The sequence below is a fragment of the Elephantulus edwardii genome, unplaced genomic scaffold, assembly GCF_000299155.1.
Source record: "Elephantulus edwardii isolate Elephantulus edwardi_28Jun2011 unplaced genomic scaffold, EleEdw1.0 scaffold00212, whole genome shotgun sequence".
NCBI lineage: Eukaryota > Metazoa > Chordata > Mammalia > Macroscelidea > Macroscelididae > Elephantulus > Elephantulus edwardii.
Genome location: NW_006399962.1, coordinates 1,848,373 through 1,870,523, shown reverse-complemented (window position 1 = coordinate 1,870,523; position 22,151 = coordinate 1,848,373). Strand labels below are relative to the sequence as shown.

At 43.0% G+C, this 22,151-nt stretch overlaps 1 protein-coding gene across 7 annotated transcripts; it reads left to right on the top strand.

Moving 5' to 3' along the window:
- Positions 1-2,482: 2,482 nt before the first annotated feature.
- Positions 2,483-22,151, top strand: OS9 (osteosarcoma amplified 9, endoplasmic reticulum lectin). Of its 7 annotated transcripts, none has more exons than XM_006897568.1 (15): positions 2,483-2,644; positions 3,077-3,253; positions 4,047-4,110; positions 4,218-4,294; positions 4,505-4,603; positions 17,557-17,767; positions 17,877-17,978; positions 18,168-18,268; positions 18,443-18,494; positions 19,169-19,257; positions 19,470-19,700; positions 20,369-20,558; positions 21,383-21,547; positions 21,674-21,786; positions 22,026-22,151. In XM_006897568.1, exons 1-15 carry the CDS (start codon positions 2,483-2,485, stop codon positions 22,149-22,151), a joined length of 1,959 nt encoding a protein of 652 aa, XP_006897630.1. The 7 variants fall into 7 exon arrangements, with proteins under 7 accessions (XP_006897630.1, XP_006897629.1, XP_006897632.1 ...); XM_006897567.1 differs by having other exon boundaries at positions 19,470-19,745; XM_006897570.1 differs by lacking the exon at positions 21,383-21,547.

The following is a 22,151-nucleotide window of genomic DNA, read 5'->3' as shown; positions in this document are numbered from 1 at the left end:
AGTGAGAATGGCACAGGATAGTGTTCATACCTGTCAAGAGGGCCTTGACTCAACAGCACCTAACAATTACAACAATAGAGTTATTTTTCAAATCACTTACTATTGTTACTTTTTTCTGATGTTATCAGTGATGTTTCTTATTTCAGTTTGGTATTTCCCCCCTTGAAATCTATTTCCTTTCATTTTATTGTTCTTTGTTTGTTTTGATCTCTTAAATATGAAAGACTTTCTTTAAATTTCCGATGATCTTTGGTTCTCTGCTTACATTAAGAATGTTGCTATTCTTTTCAACCTGTATGCAGAGCAGATTATCCGAGAGGCGGGGCTCTATGAGGAGAGGCGTGGCGTTAGGATTGGTGGACGGTCTATCAACAATCTGCGTTATGCAGATGACACAACCTTGCTCGCTGAAACTGAGGAGGACCTCATGCACTTACTCCAGAGGGTCAAGGACTGCAGCCTTCAATATGGACTGAGGCTCAATGTCAAGAAGACAAAAATTTTCACCGCTGGACCAATTGGTAGCATCAGGATGGATGGCGAAGAGATTGAGATTGTTCACAGCTTCAGTTTGCTCGGCTCCACGGTCAACACTCTTGGCACCAGTAGCCAGGAAATAAAAAAAACGTATTGCGATGGGAAAGTCTGCGGTTAGGGACCTCTCCAAAATACTCAAGAGCAACAGTGTCTCTCTGGAGACTAAGGTGCGCCTGATACAGGCCATGGTTTTTGCAATCACTTGTTATGCATCAGAGAGTTGGACAATGACTAGGGAGGATAGAAGGAGAATTGACGCCTTTGAGCTGTGGGGCTGGAGAAGAGTATTGAATGTACCATGGACTGCCAAGAAAACAAACAGATTCATCGTAGAGAGGATTAAACCAGGCTGCTCCTTGTAGGCAAGGATTCTGGGGCTTCGTCTGACATACTTTGGACATGTTGTAAGGAGAGAAAGGTCTTTAGAGAGGGACATCATGCTGGGTAGAGTAGAGGGACAGCGCAGGAGGGGAAGACCCTCTATGAGGTGGTTTGATTCAGTGACTGGGGTACTCGGGATGGGTGTGTCAGAGGCAATGAGATTGGCACAGGATAGAGCACGGTTTAGGGCTGTTGTACATAGGGTCGCTATGAGTAGCAAATGACTCGACGGCACATAACAACAACAAACAATTGCTATTGTTAGGTGCTGTCCAGTGAACTTGGCCAACCCTATGCCATGCATACAATCTTTGCTGTGTGAATGAGCACATTAAAAAGCCTATTTGAAATCTGTGTGGGCAGTGGGGGTGCAGGCAAAGGTTACCTGTAGGATTGGTTCAGCCATTTCACTGAGAAAAACATAATGAAAGTATCTTTTGGGTGTTTTCCCTTAAGTTGGTCCACTTCCCCAGAAAACGTTTTTCAGTGTCCTGCTTGAGGATATAATTAGGCTCTTGTTTATCTCTGTTAAGGTATCAACTTTCTCCGGTCTACAAAACCATTTCTATTTTCTCCATTTGCTGTCCAGTTCCTAAAAGATCACTGTTCTTCTTTTCTCTTTGTCCTTACTTGATACAAATTATCAGCTTGTCTTAAAGTTGTATGTATTATGAAAAGAAGTATGTTTCTGTACAATGTTACCACTTGTTTGCCATTTTGTATTGTGGTAGTTTACTTGTTGTAATGATGTTGAAAGCTTTGTCACCAGTATTTCAAGTATCAGCAGGATTCCCCACAGTAGACAGGTATCAGCAGAGCTTTCAGATGAAGACACAATAGAGAGAAAAGCCTAGTGAGCTACTTTCAGAAAATTAGCCCGTGAAAATCTTATGGGTCACACACAATATTGCTCAAGCAATGTTAGATGAAAGTTGGAAGGTACTACACAACAGCCACAAAAATGGGCTGAAACATAAAATCTTTCATGAAGATGTTCAAAATTGGGCAAAGTTTTGTTCTGTTCCATAGAAGGTGGTCATAAGTCAGAAGCGATTGGACTACAACCACAAAAAACAAGCAAACAAACCAACAAACGCCCCACTGTTGTTGTGCAACAGGTATTAAATAACTTCAAAGGACATCGCGCTCACACGCCCCTGCTAAAATCCTCCACCTTGCTGGGGCGGTATACAAAGTTGAAGAGGACTAACAAAGTAAAAAAAAGACAGAAAAGCACATGACAGCTGCGTGAGAATAGACGAAACCGCTTAAAACAGCCCCTCGTAAAAACCACACCTCTTTGGAACCAATAGGGGGCGGGAGGGGATCTGATCTCGTCAATGATTGGCTAAGACCTCCGACTAATCACATGCAGCGAGTGATTTGCTATTAGTCGTGATCCACCTCCTGGTGAGCTTTGGAGCCACGTTTACAAATGAAAATAAAGTACCTGAGAAGGACAGCGCATAGAGCCAATGAGACCTTGTTTCATTAATGGGCGGGCTGAAGCCACTGCCAGGTTTAGGGCGGAAAGAGTTGCTCTTGATGAGGAGGGGAACTAAAGATGGCGGCAGGAATGCTGCTGTCCAGTGTATTGGAGCTGCTGCTTCTAGGGCTACTATTACCCGCAAGTCTGACCGGTGCTGTCGGAAGCCTGAACCTGGAAGAGCTGAGTGAGATGCGTTATGGGATCGAGATCATACCTCTGCCTGTCATGGGAGGGCAGGTGAGGAAGCATGGAGGTGGAGGGTCAAGGGTCCAAGACCGAAGGGGCAAGAGAATAATACAGATGAGGGCACGGCGGAACCTAGAGCAGAAGCCTAGGGGAAAGTCAAGAAGAGTAGATAGGGGTGTTGTTGCAGTGACTCCAGGGGCTCACCGACTGAACCCGTTCCTTTGGGGCCCGGGACTGGGAGGGCGGGGCTTCCTGCTGTCAGCCTCCTGGTCCTAGTTCTCGTTAAAACGCTCAGGCTCCTCCCTAGAGGCCAAGTGGGAATGCTCTCTCCGGTCATCTACGGAGCACAGCTGGAGAATTCGTGGTTCATTCTGTCTCCCGCTGGGCTGTTCCCCGGGGTCTGAAAAGGGATCTTGTTGTTCTCCCTGATCCCAGCCTCTCTTTGCCTCCCTGCCCCCCTACTCCCACTCCCTTCTTTCTTAGAACCAGGCTTCGGACGTGGTGATCGTCTCCTCTAAGTATAAACAGCGCTACGAGTGTCGATTGCCAGCTGGAGCCATTCACTTCCAGCGTGAAAGGGAAGAGGAGACACCTGCTTACCAAGGGCCTGGGATCCCTGAGTTGTTGAGTCCGATGAGAGATGCTCCCTGCCTACTGAAGGTAAAAGGGACTGGAATGGATGAAACAGGACTTGGGAACCAGCAGTCTTATGAGAACAAAGGTGCTGGAGAATGAGGATGGATCTAGAGGACCTGTAAGAGTTAAGACAACCGCTAGAGTAGAAGGCACAGAAAGAAAAGATGCAAAGAATCCTGCAATCACTGTGTGGTTCTGAATGTAGAGGAGGTTTAGGAGAGCTCTCAGACTAAGGGTTAGGTGCGGGGCCTTAAAAGGGACTGTAAGGTAGAAGAAACACCTCCTTAGTGCCTTCTTCATAAACCCTAGTAGAGTTATCTCTGGCCCCTGTCACTCTCTCTTATTTTGTTTTCATCTTAGCACCTTTATCTGAAATCATCCTCTTCGTTTATTTATTTACTTATTTTTCCGCAGAGTCCTTACAATAGCATGTAAGTTTCATAAAGTCAGGAGCTTTCTCTAGTCACAGCTATATCCCTAATGTCTAGAACAGTACAAGGACTGTTTTAATGTTATTTGAGGTTGAGCCTGATCTGAGATCTCCAAGGATACTGTGATTTCTTGTCCTTATTGAGGGGTTGGGGGTGAGAAGGATAAATACAAGTATAAAGAGAAGAGTGGAAAGACCAAGGGTGGCAAACAGACTTCAGAGGTATCAGCCCAAATCACAGAATGGTGTTCTCTCCTTATTAACAGGCTAGAGAATTAGGTTTGGATGTGGAGAGAGATGAGAAATTGTGTGTCTTGGAACCAGGATTAATTCTAGGAGGACAAATCCCCACTCCATCCTCCTGATTGTCCATTTTTCAATTGTCAGACTAAGGACTGGTGGACATATGAATTCTGTTATGGACGCCACATCCAGCAGTACCACATGGAAGGTGAGTGAGTCCCTAAGCTCTCAGCCACATGCCATGGGAGGTGACTTAACTCACTCCCCATTTCTCTCAGAAGGAGTAATGGTGCTCCACTGTGATTGCTCTTGCAGATTCTGAGATCAAAGGTGAAGTCCTCTATCTTGGCTACTACCAATCGGCCTTTGACTGGGATGATGAAACAGCCAAGGTGGTAAAAATATGGATTTGGGAGGGTCAAGGGTCCTGGCTACAACCTCAGACCCCTGGGTTAGAATTGGCGGCATCTTTTGGCGGCTTGGTGGTTATTTGAGCAAAGACACCTGGGGCCTGGTCTTTAAGGTCCTTGTGGAACATGGTGTCATTCTTCCTCCAGGTAATCTCTCTCATCCCCAATCTTTCTTACCTGCTGTCCTCCTAGGCTTCCAAGCAGCATCGCCTGAAGCGCTACCACAGCCAAACCTATGGGAATGGGTCCAAGTGCGACCTCAATGGAAGGCCCCGAGAGGCTGAGGTTCGGGTGAGTCTTGAGATAAGGAAATTTATACTCCCTTAGTGGCGATACAAATTCTAATGGAAGAACGTAGGATCCCATCTTATAATCAAGAGTCTCTCCCAGCTGGATGTCACTAGATATCACAGGTCTTTCAAGTTAACAAATTCCACAGCCTTCCCTCAGCATCACCTACCACACTTACTCTTTTTCTCTATTTCTCCTTTCTGTCACCTGAACTAGAAATCTGAATGCCATTTTGACTTCTACCCCTTCACATCCTCATTGCTTTCTTCACTTAACTCTGGAGGCACAGTAATGAGCAAACAGATGCAGTTTTTGCCCTGTTGGAAGGCAAAGAGAAAACATCAGATATTAGAAAATAACTCAGAAATGAACCTATGATTAAACTCTGAAATGATACAAAGGAAAATGTTTCTCTGTGAGTAAATAACAAAGTTCATGCATTCTACTTCTAGCTCTCTCAAAACTCTCCTCCTTGTCCCTGTGGCTGGTCCCATCATCTTCCAATTTCATCACTGCTAACATCCTCTTAACAAATGTTCTTGATCTAGTGAGATGGTTGGGCAGGCAGATGTGTGTTGTTTGAGGTTGCTCAGGTAATTGTAATGTGTGTTCCCAAGCACACATACTCGTAGAGAACTATATGACACTTCACAGAGTTAGTATTCTGTAATGCAGGGCGCTCTGATGTCTTAGTGGAGAGGAGTTGCACTGCCAGCACAGAGGCACCCAGTTTGAATCCACCAGCTGCTCTGTAGAAAAAAAAGGGGAAGTCTCCTCACATGATTAACTGTCTCTCAGTTGGTTCTGACTTGAGAGTATGTAACAACAATACAGATTAACACATATGTACCGTGGTATGCTGACAGATGCTGACTATCCAGATTGTTAGGGGGACTCACTGCCATCAAATTCCATTCTAGCTCAAAACAGACCTGCAGGACAAAGGAGAACTGCACCATAGGAGTTCCAAAGCTGTAAATCTCTACAGATTCAGACTACCACATCTTCCTTTTGTGAAGTGGCTAGTGGGCCACTTTTATTGACTTTTCTGTTAGCGTTCCAATGCTTAATCGACTGCATCACCCAGACTTCATAGAGGGGAAAACCCTCAAGCTTATTGCTGCCAATTCAGAGTTAACTCATAGCAAACTCTCTAGTGGTTTTCAGAGGCAGTAAATCACGTGGCAGGAGATTGCTCACCTATTTCCCCACAAAGCAGCTAGTGGATTTGAACCCCCCGCCTTTGGTTTGGCAGCAAAACACCCTACTGACTAAGCCTCCAAAACTCCTTAAAGAGTAAAAACCTTGACTTTTTCATGTTTGCCAACATTTGTGACATAAATATTCCCACTGTAGCCAATTTCATGTTATAAATGTGATGTCAAGTTGGCTCATAATATTTCTGAACATGTGTGAGCTGGCTTCAGACACCGCTGTAAGCACATGTCACTTATGTACCCCGTGTTGTGAAACCTCCAGTGAATGTGCCTTGTCCACAGGTTAGATCCGAACACCTCAGCACGCCCAGTATGGTACCAGCAGAAGGAAAGAAACAGAGGTGGCCTCTGCATATACAGGTTTTCCTTGTGATCCAAAAATAGAGTATTTCTATGAAAGCTTGTGTAAGTTATAATGGCATAAAGAGCTCTGGTGGCCTAGTGGCAAGAAGCTGCACTGCTTTCCTGAAGGCATGCAGTTCCAATCCACCAGCCGCTCCACAGAAGAAAGATGGGCAGTCTCCTCCCTTGCAATTAACTGCCTCTGAAAACCTGCTGGAGGGTCAGCTGTGTGTGAGGTTTCACCTCAAATGTACACAATAACAACAATGGTATAAAGGAAAGAAGCAGTTATCATTAATTTATATGGAAAAAGTTGTTACTGAGTTTTTAAAAATTACTAATTTTATTGAAAGTTTACAGAGACTTTGGATTTCCATTCATTCATTGTTGCACTTTTCTCCGTGCCCACCCCACCCCCCCAGTTTGCTCTTCTCTTTGAAAAGTAAAAGAAAAATCTTTCATTGTTATACTGTCCCTCCCTCTAAGTCCCTCCATTATGCAGCCTTCGTTCTGGACTCCTGTCATTAAAATAATACCTAATCACATATCACTTTTAAATAGTTCTCTCCTTCATCTGTTTCAATGCAGTATACATTCATCCCCTCCTTCTCTGTCTTCCCCCAACCCTGATGTCAGACCCATTTTACAACAGTGGAACTCTGCAGTATTTGTCCTTTTGTGACTGAGATATTTCACTCAGCATAATGTCCTCCAGAGTCACCCATTTTGAATAATATTGCATGAGTTCCTTGTTTTTCAATGCAGCATAGTATTCCATTGTATGAATATACCAGAGCTTCTCTATCCATTCATTTGTTGATGGGCACTTGGGTTGTTTCCAACTCTTTGCTATTGTGAGCAAAGCAGCAATAAACCTGGTTGTGCATTGGAAAAAGGTTTTGAACATCCCAAGACCTAGAGAATAACTGACCAAATCATACCATACAACACATAAAACCTAAAACACTGCTAATATATAGTGCTCACAGACAGTTCAGACCTGTAGTGACCTGATCCCATTATGCTGAGTGTATGAGTGTAGTTCTCAGAAGGAGCTTGATAGGGAGCTCTCATGGCCTAGTGGCAAGAAGCTGCACTGCAGTCCCATAGGTATGCAGTTTGAATCCACCAGATGCTTTGCTAGAGAAGGAGGGGAAGTCTCTTGTACCAGTCAGATCTGATTTGACAGTACACACAAAAAAATAATAAAATTTATCATTTTTTTAAAAGAGCTTGATGATGATGTTGTCCTTCTGAGATTCTCTCTACCTCTCTTAGGTTATATTCAGGTCACCTTAGTGAGACCTAATGCAGACCCTCAGACAAACACATAGCCCTTTGCCTTTGGCTTGGCAAATACATACATTTTTATATTCCTTAAAGCATGTATCACAATCTGAGGCTGTTTTTTTTCTTTTTTCTTTTTATTCATTCAGTATTACACATTTTCTTCTCTCCCCTTCCCTCCTCATCCTCCTCCAGCCTACTTTCAATGCACCTCTTGTTCCAGATTGTTGTCATAAAAAGCTCTCTTATTTTTTAAGCTTAGTATCTGCACCTCCCATTAGAATAAGCCCCAGGAAGGCAGAAACACTGTGTTGTTTTATCAATGTATTATCAGGACCTGGAACAGGGCCAGGCACCAGATAGGTACCCAGGAATCATTTGTTGAATAGATGATAAGCCAGTTCAAATATCACTTAAATAATTTTTCCTGAGCTATGGTGCTGGAGAAGAGTATTAACTATACCATGGACTGCCAGGAGAACAAGCAGGTTCATTCTGAAGAGGATGAAACCAGGCTGCTCCTTGGAGGCAAGGATTCTAAAGCTTCGTCTGACATACTTTGGGTTTGTTGCAAGGAGGAATCAGTCCCTTTAGAGGGACATAATGCTTGGGAGAGTGGAGGGACAGTGCAGGGGAGGAAGACCCTCGATAAGATGGATTGACTCAGTGACTAGGGTAATGGGGGTAGATGTGTCAGAGACAATAAGGTTGTCACAGGATAGAGCAGAGTTTAGGGCTGTTGTACATAGGGTCCCTATGAGTCACAAGCGACTCAGCAGCATATAACAACAACAATGAGAAATATAATTGTGTTCCTAGCTTGTTCTATACACCTGCCCAGATGCACACATACTCCTAAGCATCCACACATGTATGTCATCTGTTATGTTGTTGTAGTATAGCAATGAATTAATTGTATTCTAATTATTTTGGTGGTGTTAATACCTTTAGTAGGCTAAGAACTGAGGGCATAGAACATATCTTTCTCTTATTTATTGAACATATGTCCCATGCAGGGTGTTGTTGTTCAGTGCAGTCGAGTCATAGATGACTCACAGCGACCCCATGAACGAAAGGCCTGAGCACTAGTCATAGAGTTTCCGGAGGCAAGCCTTTTTGGAAGTGGATGCCACTCCTACTTCCAGGCTTGTTTGAGTCAGGAAGCTCCAGCAAACACTGTCCACCATGGGCAGAGTACTATAATAAAAACCCAAACCTACTGCCCTTGAATTCTTACAATTCACAGTGACCCTCTATTAGGTTTTGGAGGCTATGGATATTTATGGGACACATTCTCCTGCAGTGCAGCTGATGGAGTCGAACAGCTGACGATTTGGTTGGCAATCCAAACCTTAAGTACAAACCTAAACCAAATCTGCTGCCATCAAGTTGATTCCAGCTCATAGCAGTATTTCATCTGGTTTCAAAAGCTGTAAATCTTCAAGGAAAGAAGATTTCTCTTGCAGCACAGCTAGTGGATTCAAGCCATTGACTATTTGTGATGCTTCATTCACCAGAGAAACTTTTGTACCATAATTGTTGTTATCGTGTACCATCAAGTCAAAACCAACTCATATAGCTCATCCTCCAATTCAAGGGCAGTAAATCACAGGGGAGGAGATTTCCCATCTTTCTCCTATGGAGAAGTTGATGGATTCAAACTGCATGTCTTTGGGTTGACAAGATGACAGCTGTCCACTAAGCCTCTAGATCTCCCTTAAATAACTTAATATGAGCAAGAAAAACAAAAAACCATAATGCATTTCCATCCAGCTCCTAGCTCTCCAGCAATTTCAGAATAGAACTGCTTTGTAGGACTGGCTGGACCCCAGATGAGATTGATTATACAGTAACTGGAGCAATGGGTGTAGGAGTGTTGGAGTCAGTGAGACTGGCTCAGGATAGGGCAGGCTTCAGAGCTGTTGTACATAAGGTCACGAAGAATTGCAGGCGACTCGACAGCACATAACAACAACCATCTTTATGGAAGCATATAATAGCCTTTTCTTCAGAAATTCCACTGGATAAGGTCAAACCTCTAATGTTCAGGTTAGCAGCTGAACAAAACTAATTTTCAACACCTATGTACCTACTATAATATAAACTAAGAGAGCTCAAAAAATATTTTTACATGTTTTTGTAGAAATGGCACCGGAGAGACTTGGTCCACCTCTTAGGAGGCAGATGTGTGTTAAACTATCACAGCAAGCAGAAGAAGGGCTATGATGGAAAGTTCATTATCATATGGGAGCATATAATAAAGGACCTTACTGAGGCTAGAACAAAGGGAGGCCTCTTGTAGAAAGTGACCTTTGAACTGACAACTAAGGATGATGGCCAAGCCCAGAAATTGATAGAGATTCACAATAGCTGCAGTGGAGTTTTCTGGAAAGGAGAGTATAGGAGATGAGCTAGGCAATAACCAGGGGCTAGAGGACAGGTTATTTCACCAAGAGCTTAGCAGCTCTGTGGAAGGTTTCAGACAATCTCAGAGACCATGAAGTATTTTAAGCAGAAAGATGACATAATTAATTTTGGTTTTTGAAAGCTCACTCTGCTGAGAGAAATGCATTAGGAAATTGTTATAGAAATCCAGGTAAGGGATAAAGGTGATCTGGACATAAGGAAAATTGAGGGGTTTTTAGATACTTAGGGGACAAAATCAATAGAAGGAGAGGGAGGAATCAAGAGTGATTTCCAAGGTTCTGGCTTCAGCAACTGGATAGATGGTGTTTCCTGTTACTTAGAGAGGTATTCTGAAATAGGACTATATTGATGACAGAAATAATGATTTTAGCAATGGTAGAGGATCCAAACAGACACTTCCCAGGAGGCTATAGGTGAAAATCTCCAAGGAAATGGTATAGTGAAAGAAGAGAGAACTTTCAGGAAACCATCATTGAAGGGAAAGCATGGACAGTAAAAGAGGGCCTTCTGAAGGAGACAGAGAGAAAGGGCCTAGAGCAAAGACTTTGGCGGAAGGACCTAGCTCAAGGAGGTCTTGGTCCATGGTGTGGGCTGCATCTGAGTGATCAAAAAGAGAAGGGATTCTTTTTTTATATGTATACTATTTTAATTACAAAATTCTAATATATTGTTTTCTTTTTTAAATTTTTTTATTATTATTTGTGTGTGTGTGTACTGTCAAATCAGATTTGACTAGTACAGGAGGAGATTATTCCTCCTTCTCCAGCAAGGCATCTGGTGGATTTGAACTGCTCACCTCTGGGATTATAGTGCAGCTTTTTGCCACTAGGCCACCAGAGTGCACCAAAATTCTAATACATTGTTTTCAAGAACATCTTTTGATGAAAACAGTTCACTTGTTTTTATACATTTCTAAATTCAGGGTTTTTGTTGTTGTTGTTGTGTACCATAGTCAGAACCTACCCATAGCTGACCCTCCAGTGGATTTTCAGAGGCAGTTAATCACTTGGGAGAAGATTGCCCATCCTTCTCCCAGGAAACAGCTGATGGCCTCAAACCTCATGCTGTCATGATTGCAGCACAGCTTCTTGACACTAGGACACCAGAGCTCATCTGTTTTAGTGAGGAGCTAAATTAAATTCATTTTATTAGTTGTTAAATTATTTTTTATATATATGTATATGAAAGTTATTAGACAATAATTTTTCATTTTATTGTGTCCATTATAATTTACATTATTTAGATTATGTTAATGTCAGAAAATAAAGTAAAAAGATTTCCCTACTTTTTCTATATTATGACATGTATGCAAGATTGGAATTTTTATTCATTTCATAATTTTGTTGTGTGCTGTCGAGTCCGACTCATAGTAGCCCTATGAACACAGATCTGAACAGATCCATGCCGCATCATCTTTGTCATCTCTGACGTACTCGAGCCCATTGCTGTAGCTAATAGTTTTAGGAACCTTCAAGGTTTTCTATTTCAAAGTTTGGATCAGTTTTATTTTCCTAGGAATTTGCCCTTTTTGTCTGGTTTTAGCATACAATTGTTCACAATATCCTTCTGTTGTCTTTTTAACCTCTGCATCAGCTGTTAATCCTGCCTTTTTATTTTTATTTTTATTTTATTATTTTTGTGTGTGTGTACCGTCAAATCAGATCTGACTGGTACAGGAGGAGATTGTCCCTCCTTCCCCAGCAGAGCATCTGGTGGATTTGAACCGTGCACCTCTGGGATTGTAGTTGCAGCTCCTTACCACTAGGCCACCAGAGCTCCCCTTAATCCTGCCTTTTGTTATTGGTCAGCTTTACCATATTGGCCAGTTTTATTAGTCTTTCAAAGGACCAACTTAGATCTGCTAAGCTTCTCTATTGCAATTATATCCTATTTTTCATTCGCTTCCACTGATTTTTATTCTTCTTTTGGCTATTTTTTGCTGTTTCTTTTCAGCTCTTTGAAATGAATGCTAAAATGACTGCTTTTATAGTACATCTTTTATAAAATTGGCATCTTTCACACATTCTTATGACTGTTTTATATTTCACTGTCTAATTTATAGATTGGTAATGGTTTCCCAAACTTCAAAACCCAGAAAATAGAAAAAGCTATATAATGAAAAGTCTTCCTCTCAAACTTGTCTCTCATCTTTTCAAGGTCACCTTGCTCTTGGCTTTTTTATGTAGTCTTTCAGCCTTTCTTTGTAATTATAAGCAATTTTAATATATTTTTATTTCCTTTTATCTTTAGACACAGAAAAAATGTACACACTTTTCTGCACTTTGTTTTTTGTTTCCCTTAATAATAATAATTAGAAGTCCTTCTATGCCATTACCTATAGAGCTTCCTTATTTTTAACAGCTGTATAATATTCCATTGTACAAATGTGTCATTACTTGTCACAATTACTGTACTGATAAGAGTATTTTCACTCTAATCTTTTGGTATTACAAAAGGCTAGCATTATACATGCTGTCATACATAAGTAGGTCCAGTAGATAAAAATTCTTAAAAGTATAATTGCTGGGCAAAGACTGTGGATTTCAAGATTATCTTTTTCTTTAACTTTTTATTATGGAAAATTGAAAGTATGTACTAAATGAAACTAGTATAATGACACACTGATATCACTTAGCTTCACTAATTATTATCAGTCTCATTATAATGCAACATTATGATATATGGAGAAAAGATTGAAGTTGCCAATTATTTCATTTTACCTGGGTCGACATTCAAATCATGAAAGCAGCAATCACAAAATAAAAAGACCCGTTATTTCATTAGAAATATCTGCTATCAAGGACCTCTTTAAACTGCTAAAAATCAAGAATGTCAACTTAAAAATGAAGTAGTACGCGACCTAAGGCATGGTATTTTTAGTTGCTTCATATACATGCTGTTGTTATGTGCCATAGAGTCAGCAGTGACCAGAGTTGACCCTGCGGTGGGTTTTCAGAAGCAGTAAATTACATGGGAGGAGAATGTTCATCTTTCTCCTATGGAGCAGCTGGTGGATCTGAATTGCATACCTTTGGGATTGCAGCCCAGCTTCTTTTCGTTAGGCCACCATATATGTCCCTATTTCCAAGATAGGTTATTCAACAGAATGTGGAAATTATCGAACAATATCATTAAGATTATATGCAAGCAAAATACTACTGAAGTTCATTCAGAAACAGAATGGTACTTAGACAGAGAACTGCCAGATGTTCAAGCTAAATTTCAAAGAGGCCATAGAACCAGGGATATCATTGCTGACTGATGTCAGCTAGATCCTGGCAGATAGCAAAGAATGCTAGAAGAATGTCTCTTTGTGCCTAATTGACTACACAAAGACAAATGACTGTGCAGTTGAAAATTGAGAAAAGTGGGCTTTAGTTATATCCTTTCTCCATACTATTTAATCTGTATGCTAGGCAAATTATTCAAGAAACTGGACTCTATAAAGTATAATGTGGCATCAGGATTGTAGGAAGACACATCAATAACCTTTGTTATGTAGATGACACATCCTTGCTTGCTAAAAGTGAGGAGAACTTGAAGTGCTTGCTGCAAAAGATAAAGCCTTCAATATGGGTTGCATTTCAACATTAGGAAAACCAGAAACCTTGCCACTGGACCAATGGGCAACATTACAATAGGGGAGGAAAGATTGGAACTGTCAATGACTTCATCTTAATTGGATCAACAATCAATATACTTGGCAACAACAGTCAGGAGATGTGTTGCACTGGAAAAGTCTGCAATTAGGGATCTCTCCAAATTACTGAGGAGGAATGATGTCAGTTTCAGCACTACTTTGCGTCTTTTCTTTTCTTTAAATTTTATTATTCTTGTGTGAGTGTACCGTCAAATCAGATCTGACTGGTACAGGAGGAGATTGTCCCTCCTTTCCCGGCAGAGCATCTGGTGGTTTCGAACCGTGCACCTCTAGGATTGTAGTTGCAGCTCCTTGCCACTACTTTGCATCTTTTCAATCACTTGCTATGCATCTGAGAACTGGACAGTGAGTAAGGATGCCCGAAGAAGAAAGAATTGGGCAAGCTCTGGTGGCCTAGTGGCAGGAAACGGCACTGCAATCCCAGAGGTGCGCGGTTCAAATCCACCAGATGCTTTGCTGAAGAAGGAGGAACAATCGCCTCCTATACCAGTCAGATCCAATTTGATGGTACACACATTAAAAAAAAAAATAATAAGAATAAAAAGAAGAAAGAATTGATGCCTTTGAACTGTGGTTTTGGAGAAGAGTACTGAATATCCCACAGATTGCCAAAAAACACACAGATATGTCTTGGAGAAGGTGCAGCTGGATTGCTCCTGGGAGGCAAAAATGATAAAGCTTCATCTTGCATAGTTTGGATATGTTGCTAGGAGAAGTTATTCCTTGGAGAGGGATATCATTCTTTAAAAGGTGGAAGGACAGTGAAGGAGAAGAACAACCTCAACTAAGTATATGGACACAGTGACTACAGGAATGGGCTTGAATGTGTTAGAGATTGTGAGGATGCAATAGGCTAGGACAGGGTTCAGATCTGTTGTTCATAGGGTCCCAATGAGTTGTACTAAAGTCAGTGGCACCTAACAATAACAACATAGGTCCTTAAAAGTTGGACAGTGAATAAGGAAGATTGAAGAAGACTTGATGCTTTTGAATTGTAATGTTCACAGAGTATTCATTATCCCAGGGATTGTCAAAAGAACAAACAAATCTTTCTTAGCGGAGGTGTAATTAGGGTGTTCCTTGGACACAAAGTTAGAAAAACTTTATCTCACATATTTTGGTCATGTTTTTAAGAGTGGCCAATTCTTGGAAAAAGAATGCTGGAAAAAAATAGTGAAAGAGATGAAGCCTCAGTGAGATAGACTGACATAGTGACTACAACAGTGGGCGGAAGCACAGCAGAGGCCGAGGATGGCACAGGATAAGGCAAGGTTTGAACTGCCGTTCAGTGAGTCACTCGAAGTCGTACTCAGCATGATGGTACCTAACATCCTCTCTCCTCTACTCACAGACACCATATAATTTCATCCATAAATATTTCTATATTCTTTAAAAGGTATTCTGTGTTCTTTTAAAGGCTCTTTTAAAAACATAACCACAAGACCATTCAAACCTCAGTCTCCAGGACCTTGAGAGAAGAAATAGATGGTGCCTGACTCCTACTGCCGACAGCTCTGAAAGAGATCACAACAGAAGGTCCTGGACAGAGTGAATGACAAATATAGAACAACATTCAAAAAGCATAAAAACCCCCAGGCTTCAGTGGCCTGATAGAACCTGGTGGAGCTCCTGAGACTGTAGCCCTAACTTGATCCTCAAGCCTGAACTGGACTCACCTTTCCGCCAAATAATACATAGGAAGGAACACTCCAATATTTGCCCAGGAATAAAGTGCAGAAGCCAGGAAGGGGCAGAAAAGAAGGATAATGGGAACAGTAGACAATGAAGAAATTAAAAGAGTGCCATTACATTGTGGGAATGGCAAACAATTTCACAAAACAATGTGTATTGCTGAGTGGAAAATTGGTTTGTTCTGTAAACTTTACAATAAAAAAATTGTTACTTTAAGTCACAATAAGAAGGGAAAAGGGGTTTTGGGTTTTAAAAAATCTATACCCACAAGTCATACTACACTAAAAATCAACACTGATTCTTTAATAATATATTCAGTATTTTCAAATTTACCAAATAACATCTTTTTTATTATCTTATTTAAAACACAATTTAAATAAAGTCTATGTGCTACATTGACTTATGATTCTTAAGTGTCCCTTACGGATAACCTCTCCATATTGTTTTAGAATTTTTACCAGTTACGGATTAGTTTACAGTCAGAAGTATACAACAGGGTTGTATTCTGTTACTAATTCAATCTGTATGTGTAACAAATTATCTAAAAAACTGGACTGTATGAAAAATGTGCAGCAGGACTGAAGGAAGACTAACAATCTGTGATATACAGATGACACAATTTTGCTAAAGTGAAAAGGACTTGAAGCATTTGCTGATAAAGATCCAAGACTATAGTCTTCATTGTGGATTATACCCCAACATAATCCCTGCAAGGAAATAAAAATCCCTGCAACCTGGTGAACACCTTGATGATGTTGTTGTTATTGATTGCCCTCAAGTTGAGCACAACTCATAGCGACCCTATGGACAAAAGGCCTGAAGCCCCTCTACATCTATCGACATTTATCAAAGTTCATAGAGTTTCCGGAGGCATGTTGTTTAGGAAGTGGATACCACTCCTGCTTCCAAACCTGTTATAGTATGTTATTGTTATGTGCCATTGAGAAATATTGAAGTTGTCAAGGATTTTATTTTACTTGTATCAGCAGTCAGGGCTCATGGAAGCAGTGGTCAAGAAATAAAATATTATACTCACAAATTTGCTGCAAAAGCTTCTTTAAAGTGTTAAAAAACAGATATTTCACTTTGAGGACTAAGGTACACCTGACCCAAACAATGTTTTTTTCAGATGTTTCAAATGCATGTGAAAGCAAGACAATAGAAGTGTTGATGGCCTTGAATTACAGTGTTGGCAGAGAATATTGACTAAGATTGTGGACTTTCAGAAGAATAAGCAAGTCTGTCTTAGATGAAGTCCAGCTACAATGCTCCTTAGAATCGAGGATGGCAACTTCACCCCCATTACTTTTGACATGTTATCTTGAAAGCCAGTCCCAGTTCCTGGAAAAGGACATCAGGAAAAGGACAACATAAATTTATCATTAGGTGCAGTGAAGTAAACTGTGACTCTGTCTGAAGAGGGTTTTTATCATATGTGTCTATTTTAAAAATAAGCACCTATGTAAAGAATGTTTATAAGGCCAATATATATATACATATATGTTATATTGTTGTTGTTGATGTTGATTGCCTTCAAGTCAAGCACAACTCATAGCAACCCTATAAACAAAAGGCCTGAAGCCCCTCTACACCTATCAGCATTTATCAGAGATATTTACATATATAAATGCAAATCTCTGATGGAAAAGTGCATAGTTGCACTTCGAACTTAAAAGTCAGCAGCTCAAACCTACCAGCTGGTCTTTTGCAAGATTTCAGTCTCCTCCCATAAAGATTTATAGCCTCAGAAATCTGATACAGTATCGCTATAAATCAAAATAGATGTCATGGAAGTGGGTTTAGCTTAGTGTATATTTATGAAAAGCAAGAATGTAAAACAAAATGCATCAATGAATAAACAAAACCCCAAACTTTCTGTAAATAACAATTTAAAAAAAATAATACAAGTATTGTTGCTCTTGTTGAGTACCACTAAGTTGGATACTGATCCTCCAGTGGGAGGATTTGAACCATGTGCCTTCGAGATTGCAGTGCAGTTTCTTACCACTATATAAAATAAACAAGAATTGTTTGGTTACCTGGAATTCACCTGCTTATGTTTAATTCCTGGGGTTTTTTTTCTGCTTACCAGCTAATTTAGCCTAAACAAGTCCATTTGGCTCTATGCAACATAAGCTTCTTTAGCCAGAGCTGAGATTTTAATACCTCCCTCACTGGGCTTTTGTGATAATAAATGAGCTAAGGTATAGAAAGTGCTGTGCACTGACTCTGACATGCTGTAAGTACATAATTAAAGGTATATGCTCTCAGAACTATAATTACTAGTGGCAGTCACTATTTATTTATTCACCCTTTCAACCTTGCAGTTCCTGTGTGATGAGGGTGCTGGCATTTCTGGGGACTACATTGACCGTGTGGACGAGCCCCTGTCCTGCTCTTACGTACTGACCATTCGGACTCCTCGCCTCTGCCCACACCCTCTCCTCCGGCCCCCACCCAGTGCTGCTCCCCAGGCCATTATCTGCCACCCTGCCTTACAGCCTGAGGAGTACATGGCCTACATTCAGCAGCAAGCTGGTGAGTAGTTAGCTGGTGAGGTGAGGAAGGAGATGTATGGGAGGAGAAGCAGAAGATAAAGTCCTGAACGGCCCAGTCCCTCATGCTACTTCCACACCATTTCTCATAGACTCCAAGCAGTATGGGGAGAAAATCCTAGAAGAGCTGCAAGACCTGGACCATCAAATGTGGAGTGAGGCCAAGTCTGAGGTGGTACCCCTGAAGCGAGAAGGTAGGACCTTGTTTCACTTGTTTCAGGAAACTTGCCCCATTTTCCTCCTTTCTTTATTTGACCTTGTCCTATGGTGACCACAGGGGCTGGAGGCGGAAGGATAGAGGAAGGAGGTACACACCATACTATTTGCTCCCTTCCAGTGTTTCTCCTGTCCTTTCAGATTCCTTCCTGTTCTCTGTACCCCAGGTGCAAGTCCAACCAAGGAAGACAGTAAGCAGTCGGACTTCTGGAAGGTGGTTCATGAGCAAGAGGACCAGGCTCCAGGAGGGGAGGAGGTACAGGCTGAGGTGAGAGCTAGTTTGTACTTCTACTTCTGATGAAGTGGCCTTTGGGATGGGGAGGGTTACCTAAGCTAAGCTGAGGTCACTGGGAGGTGACCTGCATCTATCTAAGGATGTAAGGATAGTCCCAGCTGGGCATGTAGGCACTTGGCCACCCGAGACTGCTCTTTTCCTCTTCAGGAGCAGGAACTTAACATGGAGACGGCAGATCCAGCCCCACCCTCCCCTGATGGTGAGTGAGCCCCCTCCTCACCCCCAGCATCTTTCCTGCTTGGCTGTACCTTCAGGTTGGCAGGGGTGGGGGTGAGGGGTGAAGTTGGGCAGCCAGGCCAACAGCTAATTTGTTTCCCCAGGAGTTAGTGTTCTTAGTAGACACTGAGGCTGTTCTAGGGAGGTAGTAGAGCGCAGTGATTCTGCTCCGTGTTGACTTTGTAATCCTGAGTGATTTCATGTCAATTCAAGTTCCTCAGTCCATAAAATGTGGGTAATAGTCCCCACCTGAGAGAGCTGTTGTGGGATTGAGAATGAAAGAGTAGAGTAGTTCTTTATAGAATGCCTGAAATTGACTAGACACTGAGTAAATGCGGTCACATTTTTGTGAAGCGTACAGGAGCCAAGGAAGAAGATTCCTAGAAGCTGATGGCCAGAAGGTCCTATGGGGATAAAATCATAGAAGTTCAGTGAAGAGCAGGAAACGTACAGCTTGTTAGCACCCTCTCTCCCACCTGTGAGCCCCTCTTAGCACAGTGCTGTCTCTAGGGATGGGTTTTAGCCCACGTGGCTGACAAGACAGGTAGCTCCTGGGGGCAGGGGCCACGTCCTTCCTTGGTCTCCTCATCACCTTTCCTTAGGAAATCAGTACCAAATTCAGAACACAGAGGATCCACTCCTGTTCTTTCATCTCAGATTTTCAGAACAATGTGCAGGTCAAAGTCATTCGGAACCCTGCAGACTTGATTCGGTTGATAGAGGAGCTGAAGGGTGGAACCAAAAAGGTACGGGCCCTGCTCTGGAAGAGCTGAAACCTGCCTCCCAGCCAAGGGAACCCAATAACCTGTCCTGGGCCTAAAGTAGGCCCAATAGTGCTGACCTCCTTCCTTAAGTCCTCTGAATCCCATGTCACTACCACTGTTTGTCTGCCCCCAGCCATGGGTCTCTGCTGAAACTCCAATTGCCTACCTCTTTCTCCTCAATCCCTCACACCCAGGGGAACCCAAGCACAGGCCGGGAGCAGCGTGCAGATGATGCTGAAGAAGTCCCTCAGAGGGACCCTGAGGTGAAAGAAAAAGGCGATGATGTAGAACAACAGAATGGGGTGGAAGAGGGAGAGGAAGAGGAGGAGGATGAGGACGAGGATGAACAGCAGTTACTGGGAGAATTTGAGAAGGAACTGGAAGGAATACTGCTCCCATCAGACCGAGATAGGCTCCGTTCGGAGGTGAAGGCTGGCATGGAGCGGGAACTGGAGAACATCATCCAGGAGGTGAGCACAGCTCCTCCTATCACTTCTGCAGCCACCTTCAATCTCGGGAAAGAGCAGGGGGCTAAAGAGAACAGAGTGTATTGCAGCACCTAGCACAGCACATGACAGGACAGAGCACGACGGATGGTAGTGATTGACGTGACACAAAAAGGGAGATGGTGAGGAAGGGAGTTTGGAGAGAGGGAGGGACAAGACTCAGACTGTTTTATGGAGTATGAAGGAGTCCCGGTGGAGCAGTGCTTAAATGCTGGACTGAGAACTGGAGGTCAGTAGTTTGATTTGAACCCACCAATAGCTTTGTAGGAGAAAAATGAGGCTATCTGCTTCCAAAAAGATTATAGCCTTAGAGACGCCATGAAAGTAGTTTTGCTGTCCTGTAGGATTGCTCTCAGTCCATATTGACTCAACATCAGGGAGTTATAGATTATGCAGGTTCCCAGGTGGCACAGATGGTTTGCACTCAGCTGCTAATGGTTGGAGGTTCAGTTCTACTCTGACCAAGGTCACCAGGAGTCGGAATGATCTTGATGGCAGCAGTTTAGGTTTTTGGTTACAGAGTGTGAGCTACTGGCCTTCTCTGCCCCTGTGACTTCTGGTTCTCCACATCCCCTTGTGTATTCCAGACAGAGAAGGAACTTGACCCAGACGGGCTGAAGAAGGAGTCGGAGCGTGATCGAGCAATGCTGGCCCTCACATCCACTCTCAACAAGCTCATCAAAAGGCTGGAGGAAAAACAGAATCCACAGCTAGTGAAGAGGCGTCAGAAAAGGAGGGTTGTCCCTAAAAAGCCTCCCCCACCCCCACAGCCTACAGGTGAGAGCAGTCAGATGGGAAGGAGCCAGCCAGTCAGCTGCCCTTTCCATCAGCTTTGTGGACCAAGGAGGGCACCATGTCCCTTCGCTTCTAGACTGCTCACTTTCTCCCTTTTGTCTGGAACACTATTCTCACTATTTCTTTCTTTCCACTGCCTCCAACTCAACCTTCTGGAAAGCTGCTCCTAGAGTGTGTCTGTCTGGTTTTCTGGTTTGTTTCTATACCCCCAGAGCCTAGCACATAGTTGGGTGATCCATAGATATGATTGCAATCGCTCTGGGTCTGTATCATACATCATGAAGGATGCAGCCTTCTACCAAGTAGGACTTTGCACTGGGAGAGACCCCAGCTGTGCACAAGCAAGTGGACCAGACAGACTTGAAGTGATTCATTCCTCCTCCTTGCATCCCTTTGTGTCCATTCCAGAGTCCTGTGGGCGTGCAGAGCCATCGTTCCAAATATTCTGGAATAGTCCCAGTTTCAAATCTCCCATCCCACTTCATCTGTAAACATTTAAATGTCTTTAAAGACACGTCAAGGACCAAAACACTTTTCCACTTTGCTTCTCAGAACAAAACTGCATAGTTAGTACAGGTGGCCTGATTTTTGCTTCAGAGAAGTTAGTGTTTCTCCTCTGAAGGTGCTGGGCCGAATTATTGGGTAGAAGGAAGAGCAGGAGGCTGCACTTGGTGACTGGAGTCTGGGGCATGAATGCTTTGAATCTTGTTGGGACAGAACAGCTGCCCAAACCCCCTGTGAGCACCACACCCCTGACCCTGGGAGTCATGGCCTGCTTTGTGTCTCCCTGTGTCTCCCCCTCTAAGAGGAGGATCCCGAGCACAGAGTCCGGGTCCGGGTCACCAAGCTCCACCACAGAGGCCCCAATCAGGATCTGACTGTCCTCGAGATGAAACGGGAAAACCCACAGCTGAAACAAATCGAGGGGCTGGTGAAAGAGCTGCTGGAGAGGGAGGGACTCACAGCTGAAGGTGGGCCCTGGAGGGCGGGGCTGGACGCCAAGCTGTCGGAAGGGTTCACAGCCCCGTTGGAGGTGGTGGGGCCTGTGCTGAAGCTCCCAGCATTCTCCTCTCAATGACCATTCTGCTCCTTCCCAGGGAAAATTGAGATCAAAATAGTCCGGCCAGGGGCTGAAGGGGCTGAGGAGGACGCACGTTGGCTGAGTGATGAGGACACAAAGAACCTCAAGGAGATTTTCTTTAATATCTTGGTGAGAGGCGCCCTACTCCCCAAGCCCTGGACCGACAGCCTCCCCCAGCCTCTAGCATGCCATGGCTTCACAAACATGGTTTAGAGTCACACGCATGTGGCCCTGTTTCTTCAGCTGTAAAATGAGGCCAGTAGTTCTGGAGGCTGTGTGCCCTCAGTCCCTGGATGCCTGGAACATTCTGAGGGTTCTCCTGCTCATCTCTTGAGCAACTCCAGCTCACCTCTACACCTTCCCACCAGGTGCAGGGTGCTGAAGAGGCGCAGAAAGAACAGCAACGGCAGAAAGAGCTGGAAAGCAATTACCGCCGGGTGTGGGGCTCTCAGGAGGGGGAGGGCACGGGGGACCTGGACGAGTTTGACTTCTGA

Bases quoted from the DNA above. Each gene is read 5' to 3' on its own strand.
- OS9 (XM_006897567.1), top strand. From the start codon at position 2,483: ATGGCGGCAGGAATGCTGCTGTCCAGTGTATTGGAGCTGCTGCTTCTA. The intron at 4,111-4,217 runs GTGAGTGAGTCC...TTGCTCTTGCAG, and splicing joins CCAGCAGTACCACATGGAAG to ATTCTGAGATCAAAGGTGAA. The intron at 21,787-22,025 runs GTGAGAGGCGCC...CCTTCCCACCAG, and splicing joins AGATTTTCTTTAATATCTTG to GTGCAGGGTGCTGAAGAGGC.